Raw genomic sequence first — 21,483 nt, 5'->3', positions numbered from 1 at the left:
CGGTGAAGAAGAAAGAGAAATAAAGATGATAAGCACTTTTTTTCTTTGTATACTTTAATTATACTAAATTAATTATACTAAATTGATTATAATTAATTAAAACCTTAATTAAATTGACATTGTAACGCCCCAAAATTTTAATTTTGGGTATTGTGAATATGTGACACAAAATATTTGTCTGATTTAGTGGTTATTTGTTTTGGGTGTGTTTGGGAGGTCCCCAGTTCAAGCTAGGACTTGGGCAAATTTTGGTATTTTTATGAATAAGCCTTATCTTAGTTTAGTAGGCTTTTAAGTAAAAGTTGGTAAATAATTAACAGAATGGGTTTGCTGGTTTGGTGGATAAGTGGAGTGTTGGTGTGAAGGAAGTCTTGTGTTCGAATCTTGGCGTGGGTATTATTTTTGCTCGTGCGTCCAAGAGAGTTTGAGATGGACTAAAAATCTGGCATGGGTATTAATTTTGCTCGTGGTTATCAAATATCCTATTTATTTTTTTCCTTTTTTTTACTTTTCCCAAAATCCCTCTACCCTCTTGCTGTTTTTCTCTTTATTGCTGCCAAATTTCTGCTCTCTTTCACCATTCATCTTGATTTTTCTTTTCCCACTCTGCCTCATTCGCTCCATGTTTGTCTGTGATCGTTCGGTAAGTTTTAGATAAGTGATTTGTCTCCGTTTGTTAACTTTCTTTTGAAGTGTTTTGTTTATGCCAATGAGGAGAGGATTCAAGGGCTCGTAATCACTAATCGGAGTCTTAGTTTGTGTGGGAATTATTGTTTATCGGTTGAAGGTAAGGTTTAGTCGTTTATGGGTTAAAAGCTCGATACGAGTTCGATTTGGGATCATGTTATATGAGATTAAATTAGTGTTATTTTTTCAATTATAGGATTTGGAGTGCTCGGGTCTGTTTTAGCATCAAACGAAACCAGGTGTGTACCCGAAACGCAGAAAATGGGATTCGGCGAAAAGCTAAAATTACTTGCTGTTTGGACAGCAGAAGTAGGTTAAATTTGAAAAATCACCATAAATTGTGGAAATATATTTATAGGATGAAAAAAATATAGAATTAAATATTATTGAGTCTAGTTTCTCATAGAAGAAACGGTGTAAGTATTGGAATTGTAAATTGTGAGATATAATAAGTTTTGTGAGACAAGGTCAGAATGAATTCAGGTTCCCCTATTCTGAATTTGGAAAATCATCAAAAATTGGAGAAAAATAATTATGGGTTAAAATTTATAATTTTAAATTATTAATGAGTCTATTTAAACAAATGGTAACATCATCCAAATTTTGTACTAAGAGATAATTAATTTTTAGCAAAGAAAGGTCGAAGCTGTCAGACAGCAGAACAGGGGTAGGATTGAAGATTTTATTGTACTAATTGGCTGGACAAAAAATTTTGAAAATTTTATGATAGAAAGGTATTTGAGTCTAGTTTCAGAGATATCAAGCGGACCTTAATTTGGAATTCTGTAGCTCAAGATATAAAAAATTTAGTAACAGTGTCTCAAGTAGACAACTTTGAACGAACATATAAGTAAATAGTGAAAACATATATGAATATTTAGCTAGCACGGGTTACATTAAAAATGGACCACGCGACCAAGGCCAATTTGGGCCGAGGGGGCCACACGGGCGTGTGGGCCCACACGGGCAGACCACATGGGTGTGTGAGCCCATTTTCATTGAATTGATTGCTAAGATTGCACGGGTCGCCTAAGTTGACTGTAAACCTACTGTAGGGTCGGTAAGCATCACTTAGACCCCTAATTTTACAAACTGACTGTTTGATTTATATATGTGTTGAGCATGATGACAGTATGCTTGTATATTAAACTGGTTATATGTACTGATGTCCTGAGATAGCATGTCATGACTTGTATGTTGCATTGCATGGGGTTGGCTTAATTATGTTTGGAGGAAGTGTACTGAAAGGCTCTTAAGCCTAACATACTGGCAGCTCAGCTGCAAATTACCGTTTTATTCCGCATTCGGTATTACCTGTAGTGTAGGGATGGGTGGGTTGATTTGATCCCCATATGGAGTGTAGGGTTGGACGGAGATGGTGTGTAGAGGCTGGTTGGGTAGAGTTTTGTTACTGAATATTGCATGACTGCTACTGATATTGTGATGGGCTAAGGCCCTACTGCATATTTGATATTGTATTGAGATGGGCTAAGGCCTAAACTATTACTGATACTGAAAAAGGGCTTAGGCCCAAGACTGTTTAACTGTGCACTGTGATTTGCTATTATTTGTTTTTTGTGGGATTACACTGTGTTTTCATAAACTCACCCCTTTTGTTTAAATGTGCACAGGTAATCCTCAGATCTAGACGGATTGGTGCGGCAGAAGACTCGGCGGTGACCACGGTTTTGGACTTTCATGGTTTTTAACCCATATTTATGATAATTGGTTTTATTTCTATTCTATTTTTACTGGCTAAGTTTTTGGGTTGTAATTGGACTTTCGGGCTTTGGTTTTGGGTTTTAATTATCTTTACCTTATGGGTTACAACTGCTAGTAGTAGGAAACCTTGGTTTTCAAAAGAAACAAATGTTTTTCCTAAACGCACGATTGTTTAATCTGTTTTAAAAGCTTCCGCAAATGAATAACATTTTGAAACTATCGATTAAATGAGCAACACAATTTTGGAACTAATAAGATATTAAGATAAGGAATTCAATGGAAATAGTTTTAACGAGACAACACGGTTTTCAAACACCCTATCATGTGACATCGCTAGATCTGGCCATAACGTTTGGGCTGGGTTTGGGGTGTTACAGACATCAACATGCTTAATCAAAGTTGGTGGATTCCAAACATTACCCATCATTAGGGGTGAGCAAAACTCGATTTGATTTGGAAAAAAATTGAATTTCGAGTTAACTAAATCGAGTTATTCAAATTATTTGAGTTAACTTGAATAAGTAATTCGAGTTTCGAGTTTCGAGTTTGAATTGAGTTGAAGTTGAATTGAGTTGAATTTTACAATTTAAATAACAGATTGGTGTAAATACTCTTTTAGTCCCTATCAAGTTTGAAAATGAGCAAATTGGTCTCTCTCTCTCTAAAAAGGAATTGCAAAAAATTTAAGATAATTTTTAAATTTCAAAATATTTATAAAAATTCCAAAATTTATATTTTAAAAAAATATAAAAGATTCTAAAAAATATATAAATAAAATTAAAAAATTAAAAAATTAAAAAAATAGAATAATAATTTTAGGGACTTAAATAAGTTAATTAATGATTCAAGGTTATCATACTAAAATATTTTTTTTATTTTGCTTTGAAATAGTTTTTAAATATATATGGTTTCAAATTTATGTGCTCAGACATGAGATTAGTTATACTGGAACAAGATTTTAATTTGACATATTTAATTTTTTAATTTAACTTGAACAATTTCACTCAACTTGATTCGAAAAAAATTCAAATGAAGTTAGGATGATAAAATAGGACTCGTTAACTCAAATTTTTTTCACTCGATTTGATCGAATGCTCACCCCTACCCACCACCTTTTTTTTTCCATATTCTAATGGTCTATTTACTCAATTGGTTCTTCAATTAAATAAAAATTCATAGCGAATAACTTTTACCACTTTTACAATTTAGTCATTATACCTTAATTAATTATCTGATTAACAAAATTAATGGGTCAAACTTTAATGAAACTTTAATACTAATCTCGTAAATATTAAATAATAATATTTAAGAACTCTCTTACCAAAAATGGGGTTCCGAAACCATATTTTTTGACATCACTAACTTTCGGGTCGTTACACTGAAACTCCCCTCTTTCAACCCCAAACTTCACCATATCAAAGGCCAAACTTAAGTAACTTAAAACTCACATTCTAATAGCCAAAAACGACTTCCAAAACACCTCCAAACTAAATTTCTATAAACCATATTTGAAAAGTAACTAAAAGCATGATAACTTTGCTCATGAAACATTAAAAAAGAGGCAAAACAACTCAAAACATTCAAGTTGTTAATCTAGCATAATAAACTTATATAAAACCATTCAATGACCAAACTAAAGTACGGAAAACCAAAGCACGCATTCGTACATTCAAAGTATATACAGCATGTGGCTCATGGCCAACCAAAGTAGATATGGTTAATATCCCATTACAACTTAGAGTAATATGAAACAATCATATATGCACCCCTAAATGACTTCTTCAGTACATGTCACTAGTTATTAATAACAAATACAAATGTTTCATACTCTTCAATGATAACAATAGTGTATGCTTGTGATCTTCGAGAAGCACCGAGCCTTAGTTCAGAAGACCTATGCATAAAAACAACGACACATTAAGTATAAAACTTAATGAGATAATAAGGATAAAACCTTATGTACTTACCTTTAAACTAAGATTTACATCATATGCAAGATATTTAATGCATTTAGAAGAAATGTCAATTCAGAAAAACAAAGAGCAGTTTAGTACCATGAGAACTCATACAAATATTCACATCAAACTATTTAAGTTTTATCAAACTAAAATCAAATTATTCTTGAAAATCAAAGTTAGTTAATTTCAACCTTAGTATGTCTAGAAAAAGAAAGATATTAGAGTCAAGTTATTATGATTTTTTGAAAGATAATTTAAAAACATTTTGATTTAATCTTGAAATGCTTAATAAGAAATTTTCAAATTTTTTGTGGGGACTATGACTGTTCTAGTTAATTTTATGTGGGTTTACAATTACAGGAATTAAAACTTAGATTTCATGTTAATCAATTTAAAATTTACACAAATTTACCGCTGAACCGATTTATTGGACCACCTTTATTATGGGCCCATGATCCCATATTCATTGGAAGATACTTCATCCTTTTTGTTTCGTTTTAAAGGTAAAAGCCAAGCTTATCATTAATTCAATCCATAAACAAATACATCGATGCTCAGCTGTGTGTGTGAGAGAGAGAAATGGCAGAAAATGAATATGTTCCACTGTTCGAAACAAGGCAAGTTAAGGGACGAATACTGTTCAGGTATATTGCAGCTTCAATCTTGCTTGGCATCTGCTTCATTATTATGTATAGAATTAGGTATTTCCCAGTTGGAGGAAAAGCTGAGAGGTGGACTTGGATTGGCTTGTTTCTTTCTGAGCTATGGTTTTCATTTTATTGGCTTCTCACCACTGTCTGTAGATGGAACGCTGTCATCCGTATTCCATTCATACACAGGCTCTCTCAAAGGTACATACATATCTTAATTATGTTTTCATCCTAGTTTGTTTCATATTTCATAATTGACCATTTACGTTAAATTCATTACTTTCAATCTTGGAAAGGTTCGGAAAAGAACTACCGGGCATCGACATATTTGTGTGCACGGCGGATCCGTTGTTAGAGCCACCGAGCATGGTGGTGAACACAGTTCTATCAATGATGGCATATGATTATCCACCTGAAAAGTTAAGCGTATATTTATCAGATGATGGGGGATCGAATTTAACGTTTTATGCCATGTTAGAGGCTGCAAATTTCTCAAAGACATGGCTGCCTTTCTGCAAGAAGTTCAAAGTGGAACCCATGTCTCCTGAGGCTTACTTTAGGACAGCTTCTGAGCCACTCAATGTCCAAGAATGGCCTTCAGTTAAGGTAATTTTAAATCAATCATGCAAGTTGTTCGAATGTTTGCTTCTAAGTGCAATTATTATTATTCTTTTTGCTTTTCTGGTTAAGTGCAATTTTTTTATGTGTGGTTAAAAAATCTTGATAAGATTTTTATTGGGTGCATTTATGCATTATCATTGATGGCGACACTCGTCTCTAAAAATAGAGTTTTAACTTTTTAGTAAAAGCACCATATATATATATCCTCAACCTTAGCAGCTCAGTCCCATTTGGGTTTTTATCCACATTTTCGCTTGAATCAATGCTTGAAAAATCTAGACCATTCGTTGGATGATTTCGAGCAATTGAAAAATGTTTCATTTTTCTCAAATTTTAAAACCTTTTAATTACATTATTAAACTATTGATATTATACAAATAAGATTATTTTGTTATTGAAATCGCTAATTTAACTGTTAAATAAAATGTTAAATCTTGATTTTTTGATTTTCAAATCTTTTATAGAAATTATCATTTTCTCTCTGTCTCACTCTCTCTCATCTCAGTTTTACTTTATTTTTAATTTTTAATTTTAAAAGTTATGCATCCACATTTTACTTTTCTTTAAGTTTTTCATTTTTAATTACATCGCATAAGATTTTAAGTATTTAATAGTTTCAATAATGAAAAAACTTGATTCATATAACATCAAGAAATTAACGATGTAATTAGAATATTTTGAAGTTTGAAAATTAATTTAAAATGAATGTCATAATTTAGGGATATACAATACAATTAACTCTAATTTAATATGATAGCTAAAATTCAAGGTTTAATGAATCCAATATATTACTTAAAAGAAAGAGAACCGGTGTATTAAATTTGATAAAAAAAACATCAATTTAGATTATTTTACTAATTTTTAAAATATTTTGGTAAGGGATTAGATTTCATTTATACTTTAGTTTTTCTGAATTTTATTAAAAAACCCATTATTAACTGAAATGTAAAATTTTATTAATTATTAAATTAACTTATCCAACTATTTAAATCCACCATTTAACTTTTAATCGATTGATTTCTAACTCTTTTTTTTTCCCCAAAACTGGTAGGACCATACCATTATTGTTGATGTTATTATAAAATCAGGACAGCTTAATTTTATTATTTTCATTTCCAAGCAGAAAAGTTTGATTTTGAAATTAAGCATTTTGTCTCATGCTATTTAATAAAAAATAATTTGTTTAAGGTTGAAAAGAAAATTATATTCTTCCCCCAAAAAATTGGGTATGTGGCACAATAATATGTTACTTATACATGCTATGTCCCCTCCTTAATTTTTGACTTCTATCTATGCTTATATCATTGAAAATCTTTACCAGCACAATAGGGACCCAGCAATATTTATAATAATACTAATAAACATAAAATTATAAATATATGCATTTTTATTTCGAGATATTCTATTTGATTCAACATGAGATTTGTACAATACTTGTATCTATGAATACTTTTAAAAAATTCATGTAATCAATTTTTCTATTTTAATTTTTTTTGTTTGAATTAATGTCAAATTTTAAATATACAATTATTTGCATGTAAAAATTTGTTTTTTCTTTGTCAATAATTATGCAGAGATTATACGAGGAAATGAAAATGAGGATTGAAACCACCACAAAGTTAAACCAAATTCCAGAACATATCTATAAACAACACAAAGGATTTCGTGAGTGGAACTTTGTTACAAGTAAACGTGATCATCAAACCATCCTTCAAGTAAATTGCTCATTTCATAAACTTCTAATTAGTTAGGCTTTGAATAGTTGAGCGTAATTAATTAATGATGCTTTGATTAATGTTTCTTAGATTCTAATTGATGGAAGAGACACCAATGCTGTGGATATTGAAGGCAACCCTTTGCCAACTCTAGTGTATTTGGCAAGAGAGAAAAGACCTCAATATCACCACCATTTCAAAGCTGGAGCCATGAATGCTCTTGTAAGTATAAAATTTTTATTTAAAAAAAAAAATTAAACACTTAACCAAGATTCATTTATTAAATATACTATTAATTCTATACGTTTAAATGCATATATAAATAGCTTATAAAATTAAATAAGCATTCAAACTCTTGCAAACAACTAAGTTATCACACGTAGATTCGTATACTTTTCAACTTATTGAGTCATTGATTGGAAAAAGAATTAGTTTTTCTTCCCATTAAAGATCTTTTTGGATGGGCAAAGAAATTACCTATGTGAGAATACAAAGTGGTAGTAAAATTAGTTATGATAGTATAATGGGATTAAAATTAATGGTGATATATGTGTTTAAATTCATATACAGTTGTAACGGTGATGTAAGAATGAAAAATAATTATTAAAGATAAAAAGTTAAATTTTATGTAAATAATAAATATGCTAAAGGTAAAAAAAATCTCTCACTACATAATCAATAAAATCAATTGAGCTATTATGAAAAAAGTGCACTCAATTAAGCCATTAATGACCTCAAAGAAAAATCAATTGGCCCCTTTCATTAACAGAATCTGTCAGTTGATTGGCTTGACCATTAACCACATTGACGTGATAGATAAAAACCACCAAAGTTGCACTTATAGAAAGAATCTAGATAAATAGTAGTCCAGATTCATTTTGGATGAATACACAATTAAAAAAACTATCAATAATTATTGAAAAATTTTAAAAAATTTTAAAAATATATATAAAATTTCAAATGCTTAAAAACTCAAAAAAAAATATTTATTCTTAGTGCATATATAATTTACATTTAATTCAATTTCACATAATCAATAATTATTTTGTAGAAGTTAAGGAATCAACCATGTATAAGACAAATTCAAAAGCGTGTAGCATGAAAAACAAAACACTAATAATAAAGGAAAGATGTTCTTTTTGGTGGATTACAGTAACAAGGCAAAACCCAAACAACAAACAAGATTAACACAACTCTAACTCAAGCCACATCTGAGGCAGTGAATACGCTTGGCTATCAAGCCATCACATAGGGTTCAAAGGAACTATGTTTATTGATTCATTAAAAAAATATTTATTAATTGGATTATGTCACTAAAATAAAATATTTTTTTATTTAAGTTGATTTAAATTTGTCCCAAACATTCTCAAAATAAATTTATTTATTAAGATAAATATAATTATTGACTATATAAAATTGAATTAAAAGTAATTATTATAACTAATAATAAATAATTTTTTGAGTTTTTAAACGTCCCAAAGTTTTATATATATTTTTTAGAAATTTTAGTAATTATTAAGATTTCTTATAATTTTTAATTTTTTTTAGTTTTGTATTTATTCAAAATGAGATTAGACAGATGATTGTCTAGATTCATTCTGTTGATAAGTTAAATTAAAAAAGGGGTTGAAAAGTCAAAAATGGTGGGAGGTGCAATTGGCACCGAAAAAAAAAAAATAGTTGGCAAGTTGTTTAAAGTTGAAAGGGATAATTGCAATTTTGGTCCCTAATTTTTTAGGCCATTTGCAAGTTAGTCCCTGAACTTCAACTATAAATAGGCCTAACCATTTCTCATTTCAACCATCCCAACCAATCTTTCTCTCTTAGTTTTCTCTCTTCTCCCATTTGAGAATTCTTAAGGAATTCTATTTGTTTGTAATATTTTGGAGATAGTAAAGTTATCATCTGGTGTTAGTGCCCGAGGACGTAGGTATAATTTACCGAACCTCGTTAAATCTCTTGTGTTCTTTCTTGTCCTATTTTTCTTTCAATATTTGAGGGTATAATAGTAGTATTTAATTGTGCTATTAAATTACTATAGAAGGGATATTCTGTCTAAGGAAAGACTTGGTATTTAAGAGATCCATGTGATCCACCTCTCTTCCCTGGGAATTGAACTTTGTGTGATTTTTTAGTACAATAATTTACACGCTTCCGACCCTATTGGAACAACAAGTGGTATCAGAGCCGAAGGTTAATCGTAGTATGCTCTGTGGTTGCAGTTTAAACTGATCTTCCACATCAGAAAAGATTTCCTTAGGTATATTGAAAGATTATGGAGAAAACGGTCGGTGTAGGAGCTTCAACATCGTCCATGTGGACAAGACCGACAATTGCAAATGCAAGATTGGCCGTGGAGATCTTTGATGGCACGGGCCATTTTGGTATGTGGCAAAGTGAGGTTCTAGATGCCCTTTTTCAGCAGGGTCTAGACATTGCCATTGATGAAGAGAAACCAGATGATGTACAGGAGAAAGATTGGAAGGCGATCAATCGGTTGGCATGTGGCACAATTCGATCATGCCTTTCTCGAGAGCAGAGGTATGTTTTTTCAAAGGAGACTTCTGCAAATAAGTTGTGGGTGGCACTTGAAGAAAAATTTTTGAAGAAAAACAGTCAAAATAAGCTCCACTTGAAGAAAAGACTGTTTCGCTTCACATACGTCCCAAGTACCACAATGAATGATCACATCACCAAATTTAATCAGTTAGTCACTGATTTGCTGAATATGGATGAGACATTCAAAGATGAAGATTTGGCTTTGATGCTGTTGGGGTCACTTCCTGAGGAGTTTGAGTTCCTAGAAACTACTCTACTTCATGGCAGGAGTGATATATCTCTGAGCGAAGTCTGTGCGGCCTTATACAGTTATGAACAGAGAAAGAAGGACAAACAGAAAAACTCAATCAGAGATACAGAAGCTTTAGTAGTCCGAGGTCGTTCATACACTCGGAAGAAAACTTAAAAGGGGAGATCAAAGTCAAAGTCCAGACTCGGGAAAGATGAATGTGCTTTTTGTCATGAGAAAGGCCACTGGAAGAAAAATTGTCCAAAGCTGAAGAATAAGGGAAAAGCTGCTGTAGATGCTTGTGTTGCTAAGCATGATACTAGTGACTCTGAACTATCACTAGTTGCATCATCATCGTCGCTCCATTCAGATGAGTGGATATTGGATTCGGGTTGTACCTATCATATGTCCCCTAACCGGGAGTGGTTCTCTGATTTAGTAGAACTAAATGGAGGAGTTGTTTATATGGGCAATGACAATGCCTGTAAAACTGTTGGGATAGGTTCAATCCAATTAAAGAATCAAGATGGATCAACCAGAGTTCTGACTGATGTTCGGTACGTGCCCAGTTTGAAGAAAAATCTCATCTCATTGGGAGCCTTGGAATCCAATGGTTCAGTTGTTACTATGAGAGATGGGATTTTGAAAGTGACATCTGGCGCACTTGTGATATTGAAGGGCATCAGGAAAAATAACTTGTATTACTACCAAGGTAGTACAGTTATTGGAGCAGTCGCTGCAGCTTCCGGTAACAAAGACTTGGACTCAATGCAGTTGTGGCATATGAAGTTGGGACATGCCAGCGAAAAATCCTTGCAAATTCTGGCAAAGCAAGGATTGTTGAAAGGTGCAAAGGCTTGCAAATTAAAATTTTGTGAGCATTGTGTTCTGGGAAAGCAAAAGAGAGTGAAATTCGACACTGCTATCCATAATACAAAAGGTATTTTGGAATATATTCACTCAGATGTGTGGGGGCCTTCCAAAACACCTTCGTTGGGAGGAAAACACTACTTTGTTACTTTTGTTGATGACTTTTCCAGAAGAGTTTGGGTGTATACCATGAAAACTAAAGATGAAGTGCTTGGAGTTTTTCTTAAATGGAAAACTATGATCGAAAACCAGACTGGCAAGAAAATCAAGCGGCTTAGGACGGACAATGGAGGGGAATATAAAAGTGATCCGTTCTTCGATGTGTGCCAAGAGTATGGTATTGTTCGACACTTCACAGTTAGGGATACACCACAACAGAATGGAGTGGCAGAGCGTATGAATCGAACATTGCTGGAGAAAGTTCGATGTATGTTGTCCAATGCTGGGTTGGGCAAGCAATTTTGGGCTGAGGCTGTGACATACGCTGGCCATCTTGTTAATCGTTTGCCATCATCTGCATTAGAAAGAAAAACTCCTATGGAGGTATGGTCTGGAAAACCGGCTACAGATTATGATTCCTTACATGTGTTTGGATCCACTGCATATTACCATGTGAAGGAGTCAAAGTTAGATCCGAGGGCAAAGAAAGCTCTCTTTATGGGAATCACTTCTGGAGTGAAGGGATTTCGTCTTTGGTGCTTAAGCACAAAGAAAATGATCTGTAGCAGAGATGTTACCTTTGATGAATCTGCCACATTGAAAAAGGTAGCAGATAAAGATATTCAGACGAGCAATACTCCACAGCAGGTGGAGTGTACTCCAAAACAGGTGGAGTTTGAGCAGATGGGGATTTGCCCAGTTAATAAGTCTAATTCTCCAGCCACAATGGAGGAATTAGAGGTTGAAGAGGTTCTGACCCAAGAACCACTAAGTACACCAGAACCAGTTGCAGTTGCAAGGCCACGGAGAGAAATTCGTAAACCTGCTCGATTTACTGATATGGTGGCCTACGCCCTTCCCGTTGTTGATGATATTCCTATCACTTATCAAGAAGCAATGCAAAGCTTAGAAAGTGATAAATGGAAAAGCGCCATGGATGAAGAAATGCAGTCTCTCCGGAAGAACAATACTTGGGAGTTGGCGCAATTACCGAAAGGTAAAAGGGCAATCGGATGCAAGTGGGTATTCGCAAAGAAAGATGGATCTCCTAGCAAGAAGGATATTCGCTACAAGGCAAGATTGGTAGCTAAAGGCTACGCTCAGAAGGAGGGAATTGACTACAATGATGTATTTTCCCCTGTTGTGAAGCATTCCTCCATTAGAATTTTGTTGGCCTTGGTAGCACAGTTGAATTTGGAGCTAGCTCAACTTGATGTTAAGACGGCTTTCTTGCATGGTGAGTTAGAAGAGGAGATCTATATGACTCAGCCAGAAGGATACACAGATGCTGGTGGTAGAAATTGGGTTTGTAAGCTTAACAAATCGCTATATGGATTGAAGCAATCCCCGAGGCAGTGGTACAAGCGATTTGATAGCTTTATGAGAAGGCAGAAGTACACAAGAAGCAAATATGACAATTGTGTGTATTTGCAGAAGCTGCATGACGGATCTTTCATTTATCTACTCTTGTATGTTGATGATATGTTAATTGCTTCGAAGAGCCAAAATGAGATAGATAAGCTGAAGGCTCAGTTGAATCAAGAGTTCGAGATGAAAGATCTAGGTGAGGCCAAGAAGATTCTCGGCATGGAGATAAGTAGAGATAGACCGAGAGGCAAGCTCTGTTTAAATCAGAAGCAATATCTGAAAAAGGTATTACAATGTTTTGGTGTAAATGAAAACACAAAACATGTAAGTACCCCACTTGCTTCTCATTTGAAACTTAGTGCTCAATTATCTCCGAAGACTGAAGATGAAAGAGAATATATGGCGAAAGTCCCATATGCTAATGCAGTTGGGAGTTTGATGTATGCGATGGTGTGTACGAGGCCTGACATTTCACAAGCTGTTGGAGTTGTGAGCAGGTATATGCATGATCCTGGAAAAGGACATTGGCAAGCTGTGAAATGGATTCTACGGTATCTTCGAAAAACCGTAGATGTTGGTTTAATTTTTGAACAGGATGAAGCACTTGGTCAGTTTGTAGTTGGATATGTTGATTCCGACTTTGCTGGTGATTTAGATAAACGTCGTTCAACTACGGGGTATCTGTTTACTCTTGCGAAAGCCCCAGTGAGTTGGAAGTCTACCTTACAGTCTACAGTAGCTGTGTCTACTACAGAGGCAGAATATATGGCAGTTACAGAAGCTGTTAAGGAGGCTATTTGGCTTAATGGATTATTGAAAGACTTGGGAGTTGTTCAAAGTCACATTAGTCTATATTGTGACAGTCAGAGCGCTATTCATTTAGCGAAAAATCAAGTCTATCATTCAAGAACCAAGCATATCGACGTAAGATATCACTTTGTGCGGGAAGTCTTTGAAAAAGGAAAAATTCTACTTGAGAAGATTCCGACAACAGATAATCCCGCAGATATGATGACCAAGGTGGTAACAACAATCAAGTTTAATCATTGTTTGAACTTGATTAACATCCTGAGAATTTGAGCACCTTTAGGTGTATGGCGCTCGAGAGCGCATTTGGAGGCACTACAAAAGATAGCTTTATCGAATTTGGGGAGTTGAAGGAAGTGTGTGAAGATGTGATTATCCTAATCAAATCTTCAAGGTGGAGATTGTTGATAAGTTAAATTAAAAAAGGGGTTGAAAAGTCAAAAATGGTGGGAGGTGCAATTGGCACCGAAAGAAAAAAAATAGTTGGCAAGTTGTTTAAAGTTGAAAGGGATAATTGCAATTTTGGTCCCTAATTTTTTAGGCCATTTGCAAGTTAGTCCCTGAACTTCAACTATAAATAGGCCTAACCATTTCTCATTTCAACCATCCCAACCAATCTTTCTCTCTTAGTTTTCTCTCTTCTCCCATTTGAGAATTCTTAAGGAATTCTATTTGTTTGTAATATTTTGGAGATAGTAAAGTTATCATCTGGTGTTAGTGCCCGAGGACGTAGGTATAATTTACCGAACCTCGTTAAATCTCTTGTGTTCTTTCTTGTCCTATTTTTCTTTCAATATTTGAGGGTATAATAGTAGTATTTAATTGTGCTATTAAATTACTATAGAAGGGATATTCTGTCTAAGGAAAGACTTGGTATTTAAGAGATCCATGTGATCCACCTCTCTTCCCTGGGAATTGAACTTTGTGTGATTTTTTAGTACAATAATTTACACGCTTCCGACCCTATTGGAACAACACATTCTATATACACTTCTTAATTTTTTTTTTATAAAAAGATTTCAGTTTTTAATTTTTTTATCTTTTGGCTAATTTGGCATGCCATGTGGTAGCTTTTGGTGGCTTCTATAAGCCATAGCAGCGCAATTAAATCAAATTGGTCAATTGATTATTTTTATTAATATGAGGGGCCAATTGAATTATTTTCATTATTGAGGGTTCAATTGAGGCATTTTTCCTTATGAGGGCTTAATTGATTTTTTTTATACCGAAGACATGTTTGATCCTTTAGCCTAATAAATAAACCATCAATAATATATCTTTTAATAAAAATGTTAAATAATAATTAAATTATTAAAAACTATGTTTATGTTCAAAAATCAAGAATATATTTTATGGTAAATTTTATAAAGATCATTAATATTGCTTGAATTTATTTTTTATTATATAAAAAATTATAAAAAATATTTTTCACGTTTGTATTTTTTCTAATAATAAAATATTTATTAAATTATAGAAACTTGTATTGATTCATATAAAGTTTATATTTTTATTAAATTATTATAAAAATTTAAATCATATATATGAAAATGAAAATAAAAACAATAACCTCTTTGCTTATATATTTAATATGAAAGAAAAAAGTTTCACTCAATATAAAGGTATAGCACCCTACCTCTTCTATGTTCTTGACAACTCATTTTTGTCTCAGTAGAGTTTTTCAGTGATATGTTTCGATCGATCTTCCCCATTATTTAGAAAAAAAGTGATCCATCGGTTCAGGTACAACATACTATCATTATCGCTTGGACAATTAGACACCAAATTTGTAATCGCAACGACCCAATTGCAAGAGCGAAGCTCTACAAACTAAGCTACATCCCTCGAGCCAAGTAGAGCATAATGAAGGAGTCAGATGCTTCTTCTATTCTTTTCCTTGGTGCAACTTGGTTGTCCTGGACTTGAACCAGAGACCTCGCCTATGAAGTAAATCATCGCACCTATGGTCCAACCAATTGGGAGAGAATTAATAGATTCCTTTTCGGGAGCGAATCATCCTTCCCGAACGCAGCATACAATTCTCTGTTGCACAGTGTTTTGCAAGTGTGCTTGTCCCCCCTTCTTTACCATGACAAGTTTTTGTGAAATAAAAAATAACTCTAATGGAAAGGAAAAAAAAGGCATTAAGAGACCCTCTTGGTCCAACCCAGAACACTCTAAGATTCTTTTTCAAACTTGTTCCCATTTCGAGTAAAGAAATAGATAAATAGACACATCTCATTGCACTGATTAAGGGTGTTCATAAGGGGTTAAAAATAAGAGTTTTCTCTCGCATTAGGTATGAAGTAATTTTAAAATTCATGACTAGTGTCTACCCTTTAATGAGCCTATCAAAGACGAAAGGTTAGTCATTCAACTTACTCAAATAAATACCTTCAACAACAAAAAAACAAAAAAAATAATAAATAAATAGAAGTTTTCGCCACTGAAGAATGCTTTTTCCATCAAGTTAGAATTAAGGGGTGTGGTGAGTTAGACCATTTTCACCACTTGTTATTTAATTAGTGTTTTAACACTAGTGAAAAAGAATGAATGAGGATATATTCTCTAGATTCGATCTCCTCACAAAAGGCCTGAGTCAATTAGCATGGGTGAAAATAGATTTTGAAAAGCTTAATTGATATCCATAAAACAATTGGGTAGGACTATGCTCATGAACTAATGGACAACGAATTAGTATAATAAATTTATTATTTCTTATTTCTTATTGTATTATTAACTATTATTATAACTTTAAAAATAAATTTTATATTTTTGATTGTTATTAAAAATTAATATAACTATTATATTTTCTGGTGAAAAATAGATAAGGATATCATCGAAGATAAGCAATGGTCCAATTATTTTGAATGTGGATTGTGATATGTATTCCAACAATTCAGAGTCAATCAAATATTCTTTATGCGTTTTCATGGATGAAGAGAAGGGAGATGAGTTTGGCTACGTACAGTTCCCTCAAAGTTTTGATAATCTCACCAAAAATGATATCTATGGTTGCTCTTTTCGAGTAATACAAAAGGTAATTAGGCCATTAATTAGTAGAAAGATATCATGCAAAGAATTATTAATCTGATCATATGGTATATAATCTTGATAATGATTTTCACTTTTAGTTATATTTGATCTGTCTGTGTTGGTTAAGTTGGAGGTTCATGGACTTGACGCAAATGGAGGACCATGCTTTATCGGCACGGGATGCTTTCACAGGAGAGAGGCTCTCTGTGGGAAGAAATATGAGAAAAACTTTAGGTTTGATTTGAAGAAACTAAATAATACAAAGGTTAATGAAAGAGCGAGCCTCCTTGAAGAAACATGTAAAGTTCTTGCTAGTTGTACCTTTGAACACAACACAACATGGGGAAAAGAGGTACATTTTGCTAATTCTTACATATATACACATATGAACATGAACCCATATAGTTTCATTTAGCTGATTAATCCCAATTACCTGTAAGAGGTTGCATATAGTAGGTTTTAAGTTGGAGTTCTAATTTTTATAATCTCTTTATTTCTAAGCATTGACATGTTGAATGTCATATTTTAAGGATAATGCATGGATCTAATAGGTTAAGGATATCACTTAATTAACATGGTAAGTAGACATGGATTTTAACATTTATTAAGTTTTTGGTTGCAGATGGGTTTAATATATGGCTTTCCAGCGGAAGATATTGTTACGGGGTTGAGTGTACAATGTAGGCGATGGAAATCCATGTTTTTAGACCCTGAAAGAGATGGTTTCTTAGGAGTTGCTCCAATAACATTATTGCAGTTGCTGGTGCAACATAAGAGATGGACGGAAGGTCACCTTCAAGTTTTTCTATCGAAATATTGCCCCTTGTTGTATGGATATAAAAAGATCCCTCTTAAGCTTCGACTTGCTTATTGTGCTTACAACTTGTGGGCTGCAAACTGCTTGGCTACATTGTATTATGTTGTTGTCCCATGCCTTTGCTTGCTTAAAGGCATCACGTTGTTCCCTAAGGTATGAAGCTCTTAAGTCCTTAAGTTTTAACTACGTATTTAAATGAATGTTATACGAATGACTGTAAAATCATGGAAACTTGCAGATATCAAGCCCTTGGGTGCTCCCATTTGCATACGTTGCCTTTTCACACCATGCATATAGCCTCGGTGAATTCTTATGGTGCGGAGGTACGTTCCTAGGTTGGTGCAATGATCAAAGGATGTGGTTGTTCAAGAGAACAACTTCATATTTATTTGCCTCATTTGAAACCATCTTGAAGCTACTAGGATATTCACAATTGGCCTTTGTCATCACTACCAAGGTAGCTGATGAAGACATCTCCAAAAGGTATGATCAAGAGATGATTGAATTTGGAGTTACTTCACCAATGTTTGATATTTTAGCCACACTTGCAATTTTGAATCTGTTGGGTAGCTTTGGGGCAATCAAGAAGGTCACCATGCATGCAGATAAAGGCTTTAAGGTTTTGGACCAATTTGGGTTGCAAATTCTGCTCTGCTTGGTTTTAGTTACAATCAACTTGCCTGTATACCAAGCCCTCTTTTTCCGAATGGACAAAGGAAAAATGCCTAGTTCAGTTACTTACAAGTCTATTATTTTTGCCTTGCTAGCTTGTACTCTCGCCGTGTATTGAACCACTATATTTTTTCAGTAAGAAAATCGTTAGATGGTATTTTAAAATAAAACAAAAGTTTTTAAAATTTGAATCCCAAACATGTTAATGTCTAAATAGATGTATAAAGGAATGGGTTAAGTTTGATTTTATGTATTGAGCTGCCATGAGTCCAGAATAGATATGTAGAAGTCATGTCCTATAGTTTTGTGAAAATATTCCCTTGAAAATACACTCGAGATGGTTATGAAAGATGTTTCATAGACATGGAGAAGTCATTGATATGTTCATCCTTAGAAAAAGAAGTTTAAATGACAGGAAGGTTCATCAGATTGTGGATTATTAGGGAAGCTAGAATTGCAACAAGAAGGCTAAATGAATTCTGGATGCTCAATTAGCAAATTCAGGTGAACGTTGCTAGATTTGATGGCATATATTATTATTAGGGAACGTTATATTCTCTAGGTGATAAGACGATAGGGCATTACAATCTTGGTTCGCATGATATTGTTTGAGAAAATCTAGAGATGATAAAAAGAAGTGATACTCTGAAATTTTAGATTTTCAGTTTTTGTTGACTTAGCTTCATCACTTACCATCCTTTATATAGATGTTACAATTGATTTTTTTTTAAATTCTATTCATGCATCTTAATCAAGTAATTAATGTGACTCTTTGATTTAATACATTTATGCATCCTGGTTAAATGCCTACTAGATTTCCTAAATTCATTCATTCTAGCCACATTGGTTAAATACAAAATTTAATAATTAACAACACAATAATGCACTGTTCTTTGACACCCAATGCTTCTCTGAGTTGCTGTAATCTTGCTATTGGAAGTAATTTAGTGAAAATGTTTGCTAATTGCTCTTCGTGAAGGATAGAACTCTAGTTGGATCTCTCCTGCTTCAATTACTTCTCGAAAGAAATAATTTTAGGCAGTGGCTAAATCGTTGTCACAATAAAGTTGAACACTTTACTTTTACTTATCTCCGCTGTCTTGCATAATTCTTCTTAACCAAATTTCTTGTTGTAATACTGATCTAAATGCTAGATACCCTGCTTCTACAAATTAAAGAGCCACTATTTCTTGCTTCTTTTAACACCAAGAAATCACACCAATTCTAAAAGAAAACACATAACTTGAAATGCTTTTCATATAATCAACACTTTCGGCCTACTCACTATTTCATTAGCCTTTTAATGTTGAATGTTTTTCAAACATGATCGATACTCAATGGTGCTCCTGACATACTTTAGCACTCTTTTTGCTACTCCAAGGTGTAAGTGACTAAGTTTACTCATAAACCTTGAAAGTAAACTAACCACAAGCATCAAATCAAGCCTTGTAGTTGTCAAATAAAATAAACTTCCATTCAACCTTTATTCCACTATCTTCTTTTCTAGAATTTTCATTCACGACCAAACATATCGTACTTCAAAAATATTTTTAGCATATTTCTTTTGACAAGTAAAAGCTCCATGATCATCTTTATAAATTTCAATACCAAGAAAATGATGTAATAATCCAAGATCATTCATCTTGTATTGCCTCAAAATTTTTTGATTTTTCATATGACGTTTTTCCAAGAATTATGATTGTATTTCAATGTGAAATTTGATTTCTCTAAATTTAGACTTTAGAAGTATCATTAGTGAGCATTATGACTTATTTTCAAAGTTTTGGACTTAATTGAGTAAAAATACGAGATGAGAGGGTAAAATGGTAATTTTTCTACTAAGAATAATTTTGTCATTTGCCACTTATGAGAGTTAAAATATAAGTGTTTATAAGAATGTATGGTAATGAGATGATATTCTTTTATATTTTTAACCAATTTTAATATGAGGAAGAAATGAAGACCACCCATTTAAAAATTGGTTTGACCTTTGACCCTTGTTGGTATTATTTAAATACTTAAAATATTGAGAAAAGGTGGGAAAAGAGCCCTCTCCTCCTTGCTTGGGTGGCCATGGTGGAAAACAACATAAAATCTTTTATTTCTTCTTCCTTTCTTTCCTCCCTCAAATCTCTCCAAATTTCACCCTTTTTCTCTATTTCTTGAAAACCTCCTAAAAACTTCGTCTGAGACCATTCCCACCATCACCTTCATCATCCACAAGTTAGGGTTTGGTTCGATGTCTGAGACCATTCCCACAATCACCTTCATCATCCACAAGTTAGGGTTTGGCTTGATTGAAATAGAAAAGAACTCTAGTGAGAAAAAAGTGTTATTCATGGTAAGAGCTTTTATGTTTCATCACCATTAGGGGTGAGCATTCGATCGACTAGAGTCGAATCAAGTAAAAAGATTCAAGTTAATCGAGTTGATAAGTCTATTTTATCATCCTAAATCAATTTGAATTTTTTTCGAATCGAGTAGAGTGAAATGAAATTCGACCTGAGTCGAATCAAGTAAAACTTTTTAAGTTAAATTAAAAAATTAATGTTAAATTAAAGTCTTATTACAATGTGACAACTCATTTTTCAATGGTGTCGAAAACAGTGGTTTCGAAACCCTATTTTCAATGTTCAAATCTGTAAATATTATTAATTAATATTTATGATGTCAGTATAAAGGTTAATTAAAGTTTGGTCCCTTAATTGTGTCAAATTGATAGTTAATTAAGGTAAAATGAATCAATTTTAAAAGTGAGAAAATTTTTTAAATAGCCAAATGAATAAAAGAGAAATTAGACCCTTTTAAAGTGTCAAATTGTGGTGGATGACATTTAACATCCACTAAAATTTTTAATTATGCTTAAGTTTAATTAGTTAAACATTAATTAGGTTAATTATGATTAATTAAACGTTAAACTAAGTATATAAGTAAAATTAAAAGAAACAAAATCATTTTTTCTTCTCTAATTTGTCTTCTCCACGAAACAAAAGATAAAAATAGGGTTTTGAAGCTTAAACTTTCGGACCTTGAATGGTAAGTTTAATTTAGTCATTTTCTTGTAATTTTTATGTTTTTGAGGTTGTCGGAGCTTGATTTAGCTAGCCATGTACCAATTTGCAAAACTGTTACAGTTTCTAAAAGTTTCCATTGATAAGTTATTGATGGAATTGGTGTTAAACGGTTAGATTTTAAGCTTGGATGTGAAAAATGAGTAGATTGTAAAGTTTAATTGTTAGTTTTGAACATAAGGACTAAAGTGTATAAATTTAAAAATTGGTCTAAAATTTCTACAATTATAGACAGTAGAGAGTCTTAAAAGGGTGTAATTGGGATCAGTTTCAAAATCGAAAGTCAACTTTGAAAGATATTACAAATTCGGTTTTAATGGCTAAATTGAATAAAATGCAAAACTTAGGGATCATTCAAAAATGAAATTGAATTGAATCATGCATAAAATTGGATGATATAAGATGTTTAGAATTGATAAATTGAATTGAATTATTGTATTGATCAAGAATTGAACCAAACTAAGGATAATTAGGGAAAAAAATAAAATTGTGGATTAGTCCTTAAAGAATAAGATTGCTTGCTATTTTTCCATGTAAGTTCATAC

The 21,483-nt window shown here is 32.9% G+C and overlaps 1 protein-coding gene across 6 annotated transcripts; it reads left to right on the top strand.

Moving 5' to 3' along the window:
* The first annotated feature begins 4,861 nt into the window (after positions 1–4,861).
* Positions 4,862–18,065, top strand: LOC107935226 (cellulose synthase-like protein E1). Of its 6 annotated transcripts, XM_016867798.2 has the most exons (9): positions 4,883–5,011; positions 5,171–5,218; positions 5,314–5,623; positions 7,213–7,353; positions 7,444–7,575; positions 16,170–16,382; positions 16,506–16,730; positions 17,001–17,348; positions 17,434–18,065. In XM_016867798.2, the coding sequence occupies exons 1-9, from the start codon at positions 4,947–4,949 to the stop codon at positions 17,983–17,985; spliced, it is 2,034 nt and encodes a 677-aa protein (XP_016723287.1). In that variant the 5' UTR covers positions 4,883–4,946; the 3' UTR covers positions 17,986–18,065. The 6 variants fall into 6 exon arrangements, with proteins under 6 accessions (XP_016723286.1, XP_016723287.1, XP_040960046.1 ...); XM_016867797.2 differs by having other exon boundaries at positions 4,862–5,218; XM_041104112.1 differs by lacking the exon at positions 16,170–16,382.
* The last annotated feature ends 3,418 nt before the right edge of the window (positions 18,066–21,483 follow it).

Source organism: Gossypium hirsutum, chromosome D11 (assembly GCF_007990345.1).
Source record: "Gossypium hirsutum isolate 1008001.06 chromosome D11, Gossypium_hirsutum_v2.1, whole genome shotgun sequence".
NCBI classification, from domain to species: Eukaryota; Viridiplantae; Streptophyta; class Magnoliopsida; order Malvales; family Malvaceae; genus Gossypium; species Gossypium hirsutum.
Note: the sequence above shows the minus strand (reverse complement) of the source record. Positions and strands in the feature narration are given on the sequence as shown.